General features: G+C 41.9%; 1 protein-coding gene across 3 annotated transcripts in view; it reads right to left on the bottom strand.

The window, feature by feature from the left end:
- The window catches only part of UBE2Q2 (ubiquitin conjugating enzyme E2 Q2), a 53211-nt gene extending 35670 nt beyond the window's left edge, over positions 1 to 17541 (bottom strand). The window contains exon 1 of one of the 3 annotated variants that reach the window (XM_075045582.1): positions 17197 to 17541. In XM_075045582.1, the coding sequence (XP_074901683.1) occupies positions 17197 to 17382 (186 nt within the window). In that variant the 5' untranslated portion in view covers positions 17383 to 17541. The remainder of the gene's footprint in view (positions 1 to 17196) is intronic. The other 2 variants (XM_075045583.1, XM_075045581.1) reach the window with 2 other exon arrangements.
- Positions 17542 to 19816: the final 2275 nt, after the last annotated feature.

Here is a 19816-nt window from a genome sequence, read left to right as displayed (position 1 = left end):
AGGCAACACAAGAGAATTTGAAGGAAATCCAACCAACTGCTTCTTCTAGTATTTCATTCTATTGATCAGATGATGGACATATGTAAGAAACAGTGCTGAAAAGTTTAAAGCCCTGGGTGCAGCTGGAGCAGGAGGGAGAAATTTAGAAATGCAGTGCAGGTTATCATTACCAAAAAATGGAATCAGAAGTAGTACATGTCAAAGAATAAAACTACATCAATGCTAATTTTTCATAAGAATAAAGATTCTTCCAAATAAAAGCTGTGAAAGCAACAGCCAGGATTATTCTCCTCAACCAGGATTATTCAAACTGTTCTAGCACTAGCCCTCAGACTGAAGCAACGTAGCTCAAGTCTCCTGCCTCAGAGGACAAGTTAATGGGCAGATCACGCTGCCAAAAATCTACAATTTTATCTTTGTACCATCAAGCCTTATAGAGGACTTTCCACTGTTGAAAGCTTTGTTAAACAATATATTGCATACAACCCTATCAAAAAAGCTTACAGAATAACTTTTTTCCACCAATAGAGTCCTACAGCTGTTAGGTGCCAAAACACATCCTAGTGACAGTGAGATTCAAATGGGTTCACAGGATTGGAAGTGTACTTGATTTTCCAGAACACGTTGTGGTTAGGGCACATACAATGCATGGAACAGATGTGGCCCACAACCGCTCAAACTATCCATGACAAGTAATTTTTCTGCCACTAAGCTGCCACAGCATGCAGCCCTTCAAAAGGTGCTAGAAAGACCCTTGCTACGAAAAGGTAAACAGAAGTCCTTTGCCTCTCCTTTAGATGTTTCAAAAAGCAATTCCAATTTTTTCCTAACACAGGTTTGGTAATATTGCGAGGATGGAGGAAACCCCATAGCTTCCAACTCAACAGTAAGTGTCCCTTCATACCATTGACATGCTTGGGTTTTTTTTTGGTTTTAGTTATTTAAGGTGTTCTACACTTCTCACCCATTCAATTAAATTCTAGTAGCTGAGGACAAATTGCTGAACCTCAGTTTTATCACCCAGATACTATCTTCATATTCCCAGGGGCTACAAAAGACTATGAGGGAATTTTCATTCATTTCCCTCACTAAAGTTTAAAAGGAAGAATTCCATATTTCTCATTCCAGAGACAACAAATCATGCTTTATTCTTCGAGACTTAAGAGCCAAGGTTCCTACTGCTACTATAATAGGTGACTCCAAAATATGCACTATGCTTACAAATTTACACTCTTTCTTGATTGCATTGTGTATTTTTTTGCTTTATAGTTTTCAAGACAGCAGTAAGAAGTTTCACAGAAGGAAGACATCACACCTATCTGTCAGTGTTACTCTCTGGTCTTTAGTGATTCCCAAGCAAATTTAGCCTTAGCAAGCTCTCAAAGTATAAGTCCCAAAAGAAAAGCGCAGACCTTCCTAACTTAGACAATATTCTGTCTTTTCAAAGATACTGGTCTCATCAGGATACAGAACACTACCCATTTGAAAACTGGAGAAAAATACAAGCATGTTAGAATTGGCTTTTAATAATATAAAGCTTACTTCCTAACTGACCTTCTAGCTGAAGCACTGAACCTCATGAAAGAAGCCACGTGATTAGATAAAGGACATCAGCTTTGGCAAAACAGACTATCAGAGCAGAGTTCTCACCTGACAGCATACTCAAGGGAAGTGCTAGCTCCAGAGGTCTAAGATTCCCACCTGTAAACTGAAACTTTTGCATAAACTTTTTTTAAAAAAAGCTCAATCTCCCCACCAAGTTTATATATTTATTTTAAATCACAGCTAAAAATACCTTAGAAGAATACATGATATTCCTAGCACCTTTATGAAAAGACAAACTGTTTACATCTTTCACCTTTACTTCAAAGCATACCATACACAAAGCAGAGACCTTAGAATATCTATTTTTGATTAAGTAAGGCCTAACATCTCAAATGCATGTCAAGTCCAGTGCTCAGCTTGCCAAGATTTTAAGGCTAAGGAAGGCAAACAGATGGGTAGTTACATGTGGTTTAATCACTTTCTTCCTTTACCAAATATAGTACCTTGGAAAAGTGTATTTTCTCCTCAGTTTCACTTCAGACACTCTTGAAAGACTAACCACTAACACTGCTGGAGAAACAAGGTTGAATACTCAGCTGCCAATGTGTTCCCAAACTATTATTTTTAGGAGCTACATTTCATTAAAGATATTCTAGGTTTTGTACTGATAACATGTCACTCATTTTTAGTAACATACAAGCTACCTGTAAAGTCTTCTGCAATAGTGCAATATTCTTACCTCAAGACTTTCATACTGCTCACTGGATCTTTACACACAGTGGGGAACATCAGAAGGGAGACTCTGCTAACCGTGGCCCTACTGCCCAAACACTTGTCTGAACTGGCAATTTTTGAGACCTGAGCTTCTCTGTCCAGCTCATTAGGTTAAGAGAAAGGCAACTGGGTAAACACTACTACTATGACTTTAGATTACACCAACATTCCCATCAGAATATACAAAGAAAAAGCAAAATCTCTTCCAAGATTCATTAAGCCATCTGCTTCTTAAAATCCTCAGACTCATTAGAATAAAAATATTCTCCAGATACAGTCAACATTTGGACTGTGTACGCACGTTCTCCTAACAAGTATTTTTGGCTTTTTTAAATTAAGCATTTGTTAGTTATGTTAGTCCAGGTCTAAGCAAGTCTATTAATTGCAATGACTTATAGCAGATAAACGTCTGTCAGTCCACTTTTCTAAACCGTATCTGGAATCTGAAGACTGCTTACAGACTGTAGTTCAATTCTTCACTGTCTATATTCTTTTCTGCCAAATTCATCTCTCCTTTCTCCACCAGAAGGATTTAATGAACAAACCCACAGCAGGACATTTGTTGGTTGCAAACAGTATCTATCCCAGTCGGGGTGGGGGTGGGAGGCTATACAAAAATGTTCTCCAAAAAATTTGCAACAAATCCTTTGTCAGACAGGGACATGACTGATAGTTCAGATTTGACGATCAAGCAAACCCACTATGTGTTTAAATACATTACAGTGGCTACGTGAACATGCTGATGCCTTCTGCACTGAATGACAGTCCTTCCTCATTCTTTGCTCTCCTTCCAACTCATTCCATTTTTTGCAATGAAAGTAAGTCCTGCTGCATGTGAGAAAACATACTGGGATTTGATACTGCCTGCATTATTAGTGTAGAGTACATATGAATTACTATACCCCCAAAATGATTAAATATTCAAATTTTTAGTCTGCTTTAGCTTTTGAAACATGAATGGGAACAATGCATGTATCAGAAAGGCTTTTCTTAAACATTGTGCAAGTATATTCACTCAACTGTATCAGAAAAGATTTCAAATTTTAGAATATGGATATTTAATTGCATATTCCAACTTTTTCACAACAGATGCTTAATATTAAAATACAAGTTCAATCAAACTTCCAGTTTGTTGCAACACTTTTTAATTCTTCAGACTTACCAATAAATATGTTCATTTAACTTAAAAAACATAAATGGCACTAAGTTTCTCTAGATTTATAAGTAATCCATATTTTTGGAACAGCTGAGTTTCACGCGGATATGAGTCACTGTATTTTGAAATACAGAATTCACATACAAACTTCAAACATTCTGATCTTGAGATAAAGCAAGCTCACGAGTTCGTAACACATAGCATGCAATGAAAAACTAAGCTTGTGGTTTGTAAGGTCAAACAACTAACTTCACACGAGCTAATTCTGTTGAGAGAATGAAGTCAACTTTTTCTTCCATATCTGCACCCTACAGAGAGGAGAGATGGGTTTGAGTTGTTATGCCATGTAAGGAACACAAGCTTCTCAAATACAAAGACAACATTCCATGAGAGGAACCCTAAAATAGCAGTTGTTTTACTATTAATTCTCAGTGGCTAAAAAAAACCCAACATTATTTTGGGCCTTTCACTCCACAGCTGACATACAGTGATTTTGTATAATCTAGCCTAGCTGCACAGGTATCACCCATATTAAGTGCTTGAGATCTTTTATGTAACATGACATTTTCCTGCTCTCTACAAATAAAAGCAAAAATTCATCACAAGAGGCAAAGGTTACAATGCTTAGACTTGGGCAGCTTTCACAAGCTAATGCATGCTATACAGCTTGAAAAGCTAATGCAATTGCTCAGTAAGACATGACACATTGAGATGACATCACACCTAGCATGTACTGAGGCCTGAGGACAAAGGCTGGATGTTTACAGCCAACCCAGATACAATTGCAATTCATGGGATCATCACTTCTAGAGAGTCTTTGTACTAACACCAGGACAGATTGGGAGCTTTGTCAACACGAACGCTTCTGTAGCTGCTGTAACAGAATGCAGCAAAAATAGTTTAGCCTACTAATAAATACACAAAATACAAAGAGAATAAAGCCCTGCACTCCTGCCACTGGAACAATTTCAAAACCTGTCAAATCATTTCGGAAAACCACAGCGTATTAGAAGAATACACACAGAATCTCACTGTTCAGACATTCCATTGCATCCTCTGTAAGAAGGTCTACTTACATTTTACTAACAACTTTGCTTACCAAAAAAAGAAGCAAAAAATGACAGAAGATACCAGGAACACATACATTAAGACAGCTTTTCCTGGGTAGAGATTTGTCATCTAAGTATATCCTATCTAAGCTTTCTCATCCTTAACAATAAGGCTGTTTCACTTGCAATGTTATATAATCTTTATCCTGTTCTGTAAAGCTACAGCATCACAATTTTTATGTTAGTAAGAGACTTTTAAATGAGGTATTTCTAAATTGCTCCAATATTGTTGAAATTGTGAAGTTCCTAAATTAAAACAACACATCTTGCTCACATTCCTAAGATTAGAACAACCTGTACACACACTTTGCTATGAGGTACTAGAGTAACCACATCTCCTTGTACACAACACAGCCATTTTATCATGGCCAAATGGTAGGAAAACACATTGAAACACCTATCTTCAGCATTATGATTTAAAATTGCAATTACATGCTGATAGTTCTTAATTTTCTTTAATTTCCAGATCATCTTAGATTGAAAAAGTAATTTTTTTCTTTTAAACTCCATACTGGCTGAATAAAATTCAACCATTTTAATTTCTTTTCTGTTTCTAAGTTTTTGCAAAATCTCCATCATTGTCAGAACCTAGTTCTGTTCTTTTTACAGCAACTACAACTAAAACTTAGAAGTGCTGTTACGAAAATCAGCTATCTTCTCAGTCCCAAAATTTTTTGTCCATCCTCCCTTACTTCCAAACAACAGAATGTCAAACTCCAGATCTTTTAAACAGCTTAATTGCTTTGAGAAGGCCAGCAAGAGACCATTCTAGCTCACATAAATCTTGGTAATGAAGTAAGTAAATCCTAATGTAACAAGACATTTCAGAGGGCTAATGCAGTCTTTTCAAGGTAAATACATTTGCAGCTATAACCACACATCAAGTAATTAATCTCAAATCATAGATGGCTTTCCCTCAGCAGACACCTTGATGCTACCAATTTTATTTGAATTAAATAGCAGAATTAGTTTGGGTTTTTTTAAATAAAATCAAGTCCCAGTGGTTAGGGATCATATACACATCCTACATGAACATTCAAAAAAATACTGAAGATTAAACTACACAATTAGCTATGATTTAGTAAATATTATTTGCAATTGTTAGTCAATCATTCACTACTTATGAACTTTTCACCTGTGTCAGCCTGCCTTTAGATGAAAACTAACAAAAACCCCCAGAATTAATACTAACAAAAAAATCAGGAATTGAGAAGATATTCTTAAAGCTAAAGTTTAGCTTGATGACCGTAAGACACTAGTACTTACATCTCCTTAAAAGAGTATTAGTTGTGATTACACACTGCTTCCCATCATTAGTGGCCAAATTTTCCAAAGGCAGCTTAAGATGCAAGTAAGCATTTTCTACCACTAGGTACTTGAGTACCCGTGAAATCTACAGACTAAGAATCTTTAAAAGTCAGCAGACTGTCATCTGCCCTCCCCTCCCATTCTCTATAATAATTAAAGAAGAAAGCATGAAGGGTCACTTTCAACTCAGTTTTTTTAAAACTTCAATAAAACTATTTCCCAGAAACCTCAAGTTACTGAAACCTCAAAACTTGGTATTTTCAAACATCCAGCCATCATCATTTGCCCTGTTGTACAGGCTGAATGAGTTATGGAACATATTACAATATTCTAACATTTCGAAGTTCAAGTAAAAATTGGCACTTTTACATATGAAATAACTGTCATTTCTTGAAGAACCTAACAGTTCGGTGATCCAGAGTTCTAAAAGACAAGCGTATGCTGGGGCAGTGGGGGTGTTTAAAAGTAAAATTTAATATTGGGGGTAAGGAGAAAGCAAAGTGAATTTTACTCACCTCTACTGAAGTAGGGGAAATTTTCAACCTGCTTTTCCTTTTGAATTTTAAGATTGTATACAACATACTATTATCTTGCTCAATACATATAAACAGAAGAATATCTTTTATTCACTGGAGTTCAGTTAAACAGAGATCTTTAACTGTTTTTATACCACAGAAAGCAAGCTTGTATTAGCTTTAATTTTCTTACACTCTTCCTGAAGTCAAAGCCTGACATGCTCAGTTCAGTGAGAATACTTACTACAACTCATATATTTGGCAAGACACCAAGTTCAACTGACTGAAATAAACATATCTCTTTTAAACATAAAAAATTACTGCAATTCTACCCTCAAGTTTAATGACTGTCTTGACAACTACAGCCTATACAAGACAATCCCAGATGAAGCAGCATGCTTTGGTCAGACCCCTGGAGACAGCAAGAGCTTCATTATCCTGCACCTTTACAGGAAGTAGGTGAAAGAATCCCATAATCCTGTTCTGTGTAGGTTCTGCTAATATGCTTATCACTGCAGAACTGAATACCTTCAGGAGCATATTAAAACAACACAACTAACAGGGTCATGGTTTTCCGCTCCCACACACTCTCCAGGGAATGAGGCAAGTGTAGCAGAGTATCTTGTTTTAGATTTGTTTATGTTATTAAATACAGCCATGTTAGAGAAGGAAGGGTCATAGGCGTGTGCCTCATAGAACAAAAAGACCGTAACAAACCACAACTCTATAGGTGCCTGTAAAATTCATTCTACGATCAGAAATTGTCCCAAACAAAAATAAATACAGTTCTCTGCATGAACAAGTTCTGCTGATTGCAGAAGGCTACCACAAAAGTAACCACAAGGAAATGTTTCTGTAAAGAGAATACAGAATGATTATGGACATTACTTTTGTCTTCACAACAGACATCCTCTTGGGCAGAGCAAAGCAGTTCCGCTCCTGTCAAATCAGGCTTTTACAGACACACATGCAATGGTCTGTCACTTTGCACCTTCTACAGCCACTTTCTGTTCAAGTGCACATGGACTACAGCATGTTTTTAAGTGAACTGAAAGCCTAGATTATGGAACACTTTTTGCAATATATGCATTCAGCAGCATCTGCAAGTGCCAATATTCATAAGATGGTGACCACAGCATAGCTACATAAGTATGAACAGGGACAGTATGTCAATGGCAATTCACTTGTGTAAAAATTGTTCCAAAACCCAAGAAGCCTGTAATTTGCAGCTTCATCTGCACAAATTCATTTGTTCAACCCAGGCCCATAGAATTATCTTGAAATAATTATGCATCTTTTAACTTTTTTTACTTTAGATAAAGCTAAGACAGAAAAGAAAATTTTAAGAAAAAAAAATCCTGGAAAAGACTTAAGCAAATGCTGCTTTCATATAGGCACGTACAAGAGGCCAGTAATTTCAAAGTTTGTGAAATAATCTAACGTACTTCTGTGTTTTACTTCCATGTCTCTATCTAGGTACACACATTTAAATCTCTTGCTGCTTAAACATCATTACCTTAGAAGAAGCCAGAACACATAAAACCAAAGTAGCAAAGGCACAAAATATCACTTCAAATGGTCACAAATGTGAATGCAGATGTGGTGTCATAGTTCTCACACACCTTATGGTCAAATTTTTACAGCCAGTCACTCTTTGAACTATTTAATCTACACAAAATGTCCCAGTTACCAATTCTGGTACGTGAAAATGCACATTACCCTTGGAAAAATAGGTTTATCAGACTGTCTCATAAGTTGTCACAACCTCATCCACTCCCCTTACCAAATAGAAGGCAGCAGGCTACTTGTCATCCAGTATAACACAACTACACAGAATTAAAATACAAACTTTGAGCATAAAAGCAAAAAAGGCACTTCTCTGATAAAAACATAGTTATTGATCTTCACTGTGAAACAACATTTTATTTTCCAGGCCATCATCATAATGCAGCATGCCATCTATCCATTCAAAGAAATTCACAGAAAAGACAAACACTCTTAACATTTTGTATGGACCCAAAGTAAAATCCACCTAATGTTAATGTACTGCTGCTCAAACACAACTCTTAAGTTAAAACTAAGCATGATTTAGCTAACAGCATAGCAAGTGACAGTTGTTCAAAGAGCAGTGTGTAGTCTCTGAAAATGAAAACTGTTGTTGAGGATCAACCCAGTTAAGTGAGCTAAGGAACATTCCTTTGCCAATACTATTAAGAGCAACAAATAAAGTTACAGATCATCCACACTGAAAATTGAGCAAAGAACACACCATCACCGAAGACTGACTTACTTATCAGGAAGCAGGTTGTAGAGCTGAGACTAGAATCCAGATTTTTACCATAGCACCTCACAGCAGTTGGATCAACCTATCTTGCTCCTCACACACAAAAAACCCACTGTGTGCTTGTATGCTTGTCTTGACAGTTGTCAGAGGATGGTTGTTTTAGAGCCCTCAGCCACAAGGGGTTCTCTTCTTTAATGCGTGCATTATACATGCACTCAAGCTGGCAATGGTCTACCTAATAAGCAGCTAGACACATGTGCTAAAGAGAAAGGTATTTTGCAAATCTGTCTCTCCAACACTCTTTCTTTACCAGCAGCACAGTATCTTATGTGCCTAAACTCCTGAAGGAAGTCCAGTTACTTGAAACAAATTATCAACTCGTTCTAATCATCAAGAGTTAATCACCTACTTCTGCAACTATACAGACAAGTACATTCAGAAAGGTATCATCAGCATTAGTGTCACAAAGCCAGAGTAGCAAGAAATGCCTTCTAATACGGCTAGAACTGAAGAAGTGGTTTTAAATAAGTTGCAACATGTCACTCTCTCCCTGGCATAACTTGAAAAAGAAGTTTCCTAGCAGACCTGCTCTTGCCTTTATCACTTAGACAGTTACTCCACAGCATGCAAAGCCTGATGTCACTTCTGCTGTCAATCAGAAATCCAGCATGTTCTCTTCATTCTCTTTACCTTCAGGAATTTACATCTTTCAAGTGTTCAAATCACTCAGCCCCTCTTCCATCAAAGGCACTGTACCCTTTCCCCCTCTCTGAGAACTCTCCTCTTTTCTGCCTTTTCTCTTTACAAACTTGCTGTGCTCCAGACACATCTGCAGACACAAGGATTTTTCATTCTTACCCACTGCTAACAGAGGTCCTGCTGCTCTACTGCTCTTACACCTGAGTACCACTCCAGCCACCACCCACCAGGTTCCCAAGCTCTCCCCTCAGAGCAACACGTACGCAGCTGCCCTGACTGCTGCTTAAGTCACTGGCCTTCAGATTAGAGCCATTTAGATGGAACTTTGTCCCCCACACACAAAATTTCAGTACCATGGAGTTCAACCAATGTTTACCATTAATAAGTTAAATACCACACTCTTACCACAGTTATTTCCTACTTCAAAAATTCAAGGAAGCCTGTGGTATCTTGAACACCACTGCACAGGAACGCTTCAATTTTTTTCTAATACCACTATACAAGTTCTGACAGAGCTTATGTTTCTGCCTTTCTGAATACACACTGAAGAAGCTACTGCAAGATCTGCAACCGTATTGAACTCTCTCTTGGAGGGGTTAAAAAAATTAGAGATCTGGGAGAAAGGAGAATACAGTCCAAACTAAATCTCAAGAAACCATGCACTAACTGCTCTACAGTACTTAATACACCAGGATGGCTTGTATGCATGAGATAACAAAAAAGAAACAAAACTTGTAAGGTCATTATTTTCATACCACACTTAAAGATCACAGCTGGAAGCAACAAATCAGTAATACACACTCTAACTGGTATGCTTGTTTCCAGCAAAGATCAAGTGAGAACTATTCTGATCATATTAGCTTCAACTGTACTGAATACAGGCAGGTTGATACAAGATCTAAATGCTAGATATCCTCTCCTTACTATAATCAGCCATTTAATTTTCCAGCTGTCTTCTATCAGCTGGTGACAGGTCATTTTCACTTCTCCTACAGAGCTTGCAGCTGAAGAAATACAGTGGAATGCTTACTAAATCATAAACTATCACATCTCTTAAAAATTACCATTCATAGTCTAAAGAAAAAGAAAAAAAGGAACAAAAAAAAGCCCATACAACTTCAGGCAGGAATTCAGGGGTTTATAACCTTTCAAAAACCACATAAAGGCAAACAACCTGACAGTACTGAACAACAGCCCACACTGAGGCATAACTAAAATAGTAGTTATTTCTGTTAATCAGCTTCTACTAACATTTGTTCCTATCCAGTTTTGCCCTGTCTTTTTTTTAATAAAACTATTTAAAGAACTGTCTCCATCTTTGTATCTTCCATTCTCCTGAAAGGAATTTGATTTTACAAGTAAACAAACAAACTACTTCCAGTTAGTCTGGTCCAGTTGTCTCTCTTTAGCTGTAACTGTAACAAACCAGGCACTCACATAGGCCCACTGGACTGATGCCGGCTCGGATATTCCACACAGGAGCGAACCCAAGTGCTGCTGCAGACTTAGCCAGCGCTTGGCAAGCAGCTCTCTGTTGGCAATGCTGGCTTCAGCAGTCTTCCCCAGCACTCACTCATTCCTATGCCCTCTGTTGTGACGGTACAGCTGTTTTGTGCAGCCACGCAGCGAACCAGACTGGGAAATGATCCAGATTAACAATAACCCAGTAAAGAATTTTTACATGCCAGCCAGGTCCTTAATCCAGTAAACTCAATTTTGGCCACCTCACAAGGCACATAGCCTTTGCTGGTCTGCGAGCAACAGCAGTATTACAGAGCACAGAGAACAATCATACTTTGTTCTTCCTAGCAATTGTAATTTTTAATTCATGTTGAGGAATATCGACATGTCATCAATACACAGTATCACCTGGCATAACACAGAAAAAACACGTGCAGAGTTGTTCTAGTCTGCATAAGTCTGACAGAATGAAGTTATTCTTTTTTGGGAACAAACTTTTGATCAACTCCATTAATAACATCCAATTTTACAAAGTTCCTTTGTAGACAGACTGCCACAATGAATTTGGAAGTGCAACTTTATTTTCCAGAATAGAACACACTTTCTACACTACTCCCTTTTTTTTTCTCATTTCATTCATAAAAAAGCTTTGACAAAAAAGCCAAAATCTTAGCATGCCCTGCACCCATCACCCCTCCACTCCCATCCCCCCAAGAAAAAAAAAAATAATCAAGATTAGTAGTACATTCTCTTGCTTCTTGTAGCATAACAAAGGTCTCTGGCAAGGCCAACTACCACTACTCCCATTTTGACACAAAGTAAATCTCACTGGCAACACAAATCAAAGGCAACCATCACATACCAGCAAATACCTGTTACAAAGTAGCCCTACTCTAAATTAGTCTCTGAAAAACTAGTGAAGATGAAGAAACATACAAAAATTACCAGGTATCTTCCAGTCTTTTACAAAAAAACCTCCTGAACAGTTAACATAAGGAAGCATGCTGAGTAAAAAGAATATAATTCTTTTTATAAAACTTCTTTTAATTATCAAAGTGCAGGGAGAGCTCTTTTGAGGTCCACAACAGTCCCAGTTCAGAAACTGTTGTATCATTAACTCACGTGAGTAACCCATTTCAAATAAGCGCAATTTCCTGTACATTAAAACCTCAACATAAGCTAGTATTTATATTTGAAGCCCGCCATTGTGGCTTTCAAGGATATTTCAGGAGCACTTCATACATTATGGAGGGGACAGAACAACTGCCTGCAAAGTCCTGAAGTACTGGTTACAGCCTTTCACACACAGCACAACTAAACTGTGGTGTCAGAAAGTAAGGTCTTATGTCTTCCAGACACAAAAATTTCCCCCGCTCCTTTTTGCAATATTCTTTCTCCAATTACAGACTTGGCATACAAAGAGAAGTTAAAATCCTAACTCCTCTAGTATTTTTTGTTTGTTTGCTTAATTTTGGTTTGCTAAATAAAACGACGAAACTTCAATTTCTACTGCCTAAGTTATATTTGAAAATAGTTACTTGAGTGCCTTTTTTTAAAACACCAAGTATGTCGAATTCAAGTTAGGAAAGTACATATTGTCAAGATAAAGCTGTGTATGCTTTTCTTTAGTCCTAGTATCCATATGCTGCAAGACAAAGGTCTTGACCTCACTACAGAATGTCTAGTGATCTAAAAAAAAAAATAAAAATCTGTGGTTTGAACTGAACACCTCATTCATTGTGTGGTTAGTTCTGTGTACAAATAACCTTTTTAAAAGGTTATCAGCTGTCTAGGCATTAGCGAGGAGTGCCTTTAATATTAAAGTATTACACCTTTGAAGAACTATTGCATGTTCTAATACACTCACTTCCTGTATATACCCAACTTATCAAAAGCTTCATAGGTAGCATCTTTTCATCGATTCTGGTTTCGAAGGGAAAATAAAGTCTTCTCCCATCAATTGCAGTTATCTGTAGACAGAAACCTTTTCAAGCCTTTCATAGCAGCTTCTAAGTCCGATTTAGCAGCAGGGTATTTTTCAGTAAAAGCAGAAGATACTTCTTTCCAACAGAGAAGCAAGAGTATACTGGAGTCAGCCATACCAGCTGAACTGAATTGTTAATGTATGAAGGATACCACTGCACATCAGAGCCCAGTATATATTTGGGGCAAAATCTGCTCCCACTCAGAGCTGGCGCAAACCCCGTTCTACCTGCAAGTGCTACTTGAGGACACAGAATTTCAATAGTAGTCTTGTGTACAGGTGGAGAGATATTAATATCCAGTTTCTCTCTGAAGAGATTATACAGAAAATATAAGATGCTTACACCAATCCAAATCAGTCCTTTCTCCTGCAATAACAAGGAAAAGATTGAATAATTCTAACATACCCTTTGGAATACTATGACAAAAGTCTGATAAGGTACCAAACTGAAACTACAAGTTGCATGGAAAGACACTTACCTAAAGTCACAATCAATAAACACACTCCTCTAGGTAAGGCCACTGTTTTGATACCATTTCAAAAAACATGCAGAACAGGACCATGATAAATACAAATACTTTGTAAAGGACACTGGTTTATTGAACTTGATTAATTGGAATACTGCTGTTAAATAAAAAGGAAACCTGAGAAAAACAGAAATAAGACTGCAGAATGGAGACACTGCTGTTGGCATAACAAAACGGGAATGTGAAGGTACACAGCCTGAACAAGTTCAATAATTAGACAGTTCTCAGGAATAAGCAGCAATGTTTCTGACAGGGATGACTCCACCCTGAAGTGCCTCTTTTAAAATAATCTGATTAACCATTTAAATTCCAATATGGGTCACTACCAGAAATCATGAAGGACAGACTTGGACAAAGCTTGCCTGTCACTTTATGAAACAGAAGAGCTACCGAGTAAAATATATCTTGCTTTCATTTCAAGCACTGCTCAGTATCACAGCTAGACCACTCCTAGGATGCTGCAGCAAATGCTCAACTTTGACAGTTCTACAAATTCATACTGCAGACAATCAGAAAATCATCTCAGTGAGAAATTCCAGGGCAGGCTTCTAATCAAGCTGTGGAATTTAGTCTAGGAAACTCGTGGAGATCCACACAGTTCCTAAGCATACATTCTCCCTCAGTTCTTCAGGAGAACGTTTCCTCTTTCCTCTGCCTTCTCTCTCTCTAGACTGGAGAAAAGAAAGAGATCCATTGTGAAGATGAGAGCAACTTAGTTATAGGGGCTCTTTTCAGACTTAGTGCAGAAGCTACTGGAAGCTTCCTTCCCTAGCAGTTTTTTTCTCCATCCAGTAACTTTAGCATCTGTACACACTGCTAGACAGCTTTCATTTTAGGTAAAATATTGAGGTACCCAAACAGAACCACAAAGAAAAAAGTGATTACTGAGCTTTGTACTTACTCTTCCCCTTAACAGAATTCTTGAGCATCCAAACACACCATCTACTGTAAGCTCTTGTCGAGTAAGGGAAATATCCTGGCTTGATCAGTATTGTAGGGGTTAAATTGGCTAAAAGAAGCAAACAGCTAAAGTTACATATTTGCACTACAGATCTAGAGCACTAAGCAGCTTCTGATGCAGAGGGTGAATCTCCCCAAGAAAACATATTTACCAACAACTTTATAGCCTTACCAGCTTTTACTTGCTAATACCACCATTTGAAGTTCCAGTTCCCACAGTACCTGCAGATCCACTGAAGCACAGTAAACAAGACTTATGCTCTTCTAGTTTACAGTACCTACAGAAAAAGACCTGGAGGGAATTAGGAGTCAGAGCCAAGAGACTCAATTCAGGGGAAGGGGAGGGGAAGAAGAATAAATCACTTTTGTCGTACTTTGGAGTTCTAACACCTGTGTCAAAAAACTAGGAGAGAAGTCCAGAGGTCAGCTTTCTCTTTTTGGCTCTGCCACCTGCTGCCCATTGGCTTCAAGAGAGCCACCTCTGTATCTCAGGTTGCCCTCTCCCATTTATTTTTAACACATGGGGAAAATAGCCCCCTACCTCTAAGAGCCAAAAATTAATGAACATTGGAAAGCACCAAGCTGCTCATGGACAACTGTAAAACAGAAGTTTCAAGAAGCCTGGACACAGCCTTTTTTTCAAAGCAGAAGTCTCGGGTCTAAGGTTTGAAACAGCTCTTTTCCTGTTCTTTTTGCCAGTTTGTGTGCCACAATTCTAATGGCATGCCAAAGACCTCTTGACCTTCAGGGCAAGTGACTGTAATAGCAGACTGCAGACACTGTTTCCTCATTAATACATAAAAATGCCAAGAGTGACCTAAACCTGTTTCTTGCTTACTTAGACACACCTCAACCAAAGGCGTGGGCATACTTCTTTGCAAGTTAAGAAGGAATTACTATCGAAAATAGCTACGACAAAAGCAGCCTCAGAAGTAGATATACACTACAGCAGAACTCCAAGGCACCAAAATCTTCAGGCCTTACTACTGGCTTCCCTGTTAGCTGTCACTTGACAAAGAATTCAACTGGCAACTGAGGGTGCACAATCACCAAACCTTTTTATTTTACTCTTTAGAGAGAGACTGATGAAATAGATCATGTTGTAGGGAAAGAAACAGCCAGACTTCTCAGCAATGAAATGCTCTCTACTGAATAAAAAAAAACCAAAACAACCAAAAAAACCCCAAAAACTTTTAAAGGAAGTCACTTGATAGGTCATGTCTAAAAACAAGAACACCAAAGCATCTTGCTTATTTTACCATATAGAACATCTTACAAGTATATACAAGTGTCTGGTAAAACAAACACCTGTCCCATGACCACAAAACTGATTTCTCATGACAATTAACTGTGGAACCTGAAAGATCCTCTTAACAAATCTCCTTTAATTTCATAAAGTTATTTTAAGGCAAGTAAGGATCTGATCAAGATTATTAGATTTGCCAGGTTTGCATGCACATTTTCATCTTTCAGTACTCAAATATTTACACTTACATGCATGTTTCTACCTTCACACTATCTGTTTGAAACTTTCACCCTTTTACAGGAAGAAGATGAAAAAAGCTCTAGAGCTTACCTTCCTCAAACCCAAATATACTAACCCTATTTTCACCCAACCAAAATTTTTCAGTAGTCTTAAGCTGAATCTCAATACAGCATTTAAATTCGTTGATAACGACAACCAGGCCAGTAAAAATGAACCTCCAGTGCTTTCCTGTAGACGACAATGCCAATATATTCAAATCCTTCGGCAAGTGTAAGCCCTAAACTTTTAAAAACACAGAGGATTTTCACCACGGCACACAACACTGAACGTTTTATTCTGCTTCCCTCCCACTCGTTTAAAACAAACAAACCCCAACGAATTTAAGGGGCGAGGGTGGGGGACAACGACACGACACCAAACCCCAAAGCCAGAAGTGAGAAATGCCAAAACGAACCGCGGGTAGAAGCCCCTCAGATTCGACAAGGCTGCTCCTACCCCCTCCACAAGTTTAAACGCTACCGCTACGACAGAACAACTACTCGGCAGGAGACCAGAGGCACTGTTTTATCCCTCCACCACGGCAAGAACGAAAAGTTTCCCCATCCTTCTCGCCGCCGCTCAGCCTCAGGGCCTGACCCCCCACGGGGGGAAGGCCCGCCGCCACCCAGGCCCGCCCGTGCGGCGTTTCCCCGCCCGGGTCAGGGCGGGCCGTCCGGCTCCAGGCCGCGGCGGTGTGGCGCACTCAGTAAAGCTCTCGCCCTCCGCCTCCCTCCCGGGCTTCCCACCTCTCGGGGCAGGGAGGAAAACGCTCCCGGCCGCCTCGCCGAAAGGCCGCAGGGACGGGGGGGGAGGCAGGCAGGCAGGGACAGAGGGCCCCCTCCGCTCTCCCCGTCGCCCTTCCGCTGCTCCGGGGGATGGCCCCGCGGCGGGGAGCCGGCCCGGGGACTCTCTCCCCGCTGCCCCGGGCCCGGCCGCCCTTTGTTCCAGCTCGCGGCTCTCGGCCCCGAAGCAGGCGGCGGCAGGCGGCGGGCCGGCCCGCGTCCTTCCCCCGCACCCGCCGCCGCGGCTCCCCCGGAGGAGCCCCCCCCGCCTCGGCGGGGAGGCGAGGCCGGAGGGGAGACCCGCTCCCTAACTTTTGTTACGGTGGCGGCGGAGACGGGGGGGAAGGAAACACAGACCCATGGGGGGGGAGCGGGCCCAGCCGCCTCGGCAGCCCCCCCCCCCTCCGGCCCCCCGCGGCGGGCGGAGGGGCCCCGGTCCCGTCCCCGTCCCCCCCCCGGTGCTGAGTCACCCCCGCGGCGGCGGCTGCGCCCCCTCCCCGCGCCCCGCAGACAATGGCGAGGGCGGGCCGTGCCCGGGCCCTCCCCCGCCGCCCCCGGCCCCCGCACCGTGATGTTGCAGTGGATGGTGAGCGGCGGCGGCGGCTGCGGGCTGGAACTTGGCGGCGGCGGCAGAAGCACGAACTGGCAGTGGAGCTCGTCCAGCTTCCAGGAGACGATGCGGAAGCGCTCGTGGTCCTTGTCGAAGATGGACTCGAGGAACTTCAGCTCGGCCTTGAGCCCTGACACCGACATCCTGGCCTCATCTCCGGGCCCGGGCCTGCGCCGCCTCGGCCCGTTCTTGCTGCTGCTGCTGCCGCCTCCCTCCGCCTCAGCCCGGTCCGACCCTGGCCCCGGCCGCGCCTGCGGGGCGGAAGATGGCGGGAGGGCGGGGGGGGGAGGGGGGGCCGGGGCAGCCCCAGCCGGCGGGGGGGGGGGGGGGGGGACGGCGAGCGCGGCAGCAGCCCCCTTTGTACCAGCCTCCTGCACCCACTCGCTCGCTTAAAAGGGCAACAGCGCAGCCCGCTCCCCCTTCCCTTCCCCTTCCTCCCCAGCGGGCTGGGCCAGGCCCGCTAGCCGCCCCGCCCTCGCCCTGCCCTCCTCCCGCTAGGCCGGCCCCGCTCCCGGGACACACGCACGGCAGGGCCGGGCCGGCCCCCTGCTCCTCCCCCCCGGGGCCGCCGCCCGCCTTCCCCGCGACCGCACCAGCGCCCTCGGTCAGCGCCGCGACCGCCCCCCGCTGCCCGCCCGCCTGCCCCAACCCCTGCCCGAGCGCTGCCCCTTCTGCTATCCCGGCTCGGAGCCCTCCGCCCCAACCCTGCTCCCGGCCAGCCGGGTGCCGAAACGCGGGGACCTCCTTCTTACCCGTGTTTCTCCCTTCTCTTCTACTGCTCAGCCCCGCCGAAGGGCACGCGGTCTGCCTTCCTCGCCGCGCTTTTATTTTGCCGAGGAAAAACTGCAGCTTGGGTTTTGCGCTTGTCATCTCGGAGTCCTTGTCAGGACTCCTAGACGTCCGCTGACATAAACCAAGGAATTCCTGTCCCGACACTTCTGACGGATCGGTACAAATAGAACCTGGTGTTGACCTCTGCAGGCTGGAAAGCAGCAATACAGAGGCCGAGGAAAAGTGCTAGTGTCGCCTTTAAGTTCCCCTGTAATCGTTTGTACAACGTTTCACCTCCAAAAAAAGCACCAGGAAGCATGAAAGCAGAGTAAAGTGAATACTCGCTACATCCAGGGATCAAGAGATGCTGCCTCCATTTCTGTCGCCGGAAAAATCATGTCTGCACCTTTATTTGTCCCCTTCCATCTCGGTTTTTTCTCTAGACAGTTGACAGATCTTTGGGACACAGATCAGCTCTTGCATAGCATAAAGAGGTTACTGTGATAGAGGTAATGTCGCTATTGTTGCAGAGCATCCTTCTTGTTTCCCAGCCAGCTTTTAATTAATGCAGTACACACACGCATACACACAAACCTGGAATAAGTAATTGCCTTTTCTTTTTTTTTATATTTATATTTCTTTATAAATCTTCAATTCCAGAGAAGCTGGCAGCACTTCACAAACCACAAGTTGAATCTTGTCAAGTGGTGAGAATTCTAATCTTGATCCAGAAAAACAGTTATGCACATGCCCAACTCCAAACATATGGAAGTCTTACTGACTTGTGGGCTTGAAATCTCCTATCCCTCCAGCAAAGAGAGCTGCAAAGAACACACTTTGCTACAAAAGAAGCCAGGAAGGATTGACACTGGTTAAATACTCTGAATGAAAGATACCAGAAAGTCCAGAGTTAAAAGACCTGTTTTCTTCAGGTATCACTGAAAGACTCCTGTCATACTGTGTGTGCAACTCAGCTTTCCTAGAAGGGCTGAACTGTGTGTTGCCTCAGACTGTACGGCCTGCAAAGTGAAGAGAGAGTGGATATGACTGTTGTCTGTCAATGCATCAACAGGCAAAGTGAAGACCTTTGAGAGATAGGAAAGGTTTAAGTATAGGGGCGAATTAGCTATAAATAAACAGCAGAAAGTGATGGCTATACCTATTAGAAAGGGAGGGCCTGGAAGTGCATTTCTATGGGAACACCAGAGACAAAACTAAACAAATCAGGTGTTAGATGATGTGATGCATGAAAGAGCAGAGGAATTAATTTGATGACTCAGCCCCATTTCCCTCATACAATAGGATTTTGGCCTAGAATGGCTCACTGCAGCAGATAGGTGGGTAGGCTTAGCAAGTTAAAACTGCACGTTTTGTCATACCTTACCAGAACTGCCTCTATCACTACCTCTGGTCTTCCATTCTCCTTGTCTTCCCATCTGCTTTCCCTCTCCTCTGCACTGGCTGTGACAGCCCACCTTTTTTGGCAGCTGCACAGTCAAGAAGTGCGTATGTGCTGGCTGGGGGGAATGCCTCACCTGCAATAGCTGGCAAGCTGGTGGAAGGCATGAGAACCTCTCTCAGGCACCCAGTGATCCAAACATCATGGTGTCTCCTGACCATCCAACAGGCCAGACAAATTGCTTAATCAGCCAAGCGTGTCCTGCAAGCCAAATATTGTTTAAGTCTGGTCTAGAACTTTCCTCAGCTCTTTCAGTCTGCCTTTTTGTCAGGAAGCAACATGCAGCTGCACAGCCACCACTCCTCTAAATTCTGGTGCACTTCTCTGTATTTAGTAGGCATTGTGCA

This window comes from Buteo buteo, chromosome 13 (assembly GCF_964188355.1).
Source record: "Buteo buteo chromosome 13, bButBut1.hap1.1, whole genome shotgun sequence".
Lineage (NCBI taxonomy): Eukaryota > Metazoa > Chordata > Aves > Accipitriformes > Accipitridae > Buteo > Buteo buteo.
This window is presented reverse-complemented; position numbering and strand designations above follow the sequence as displayed.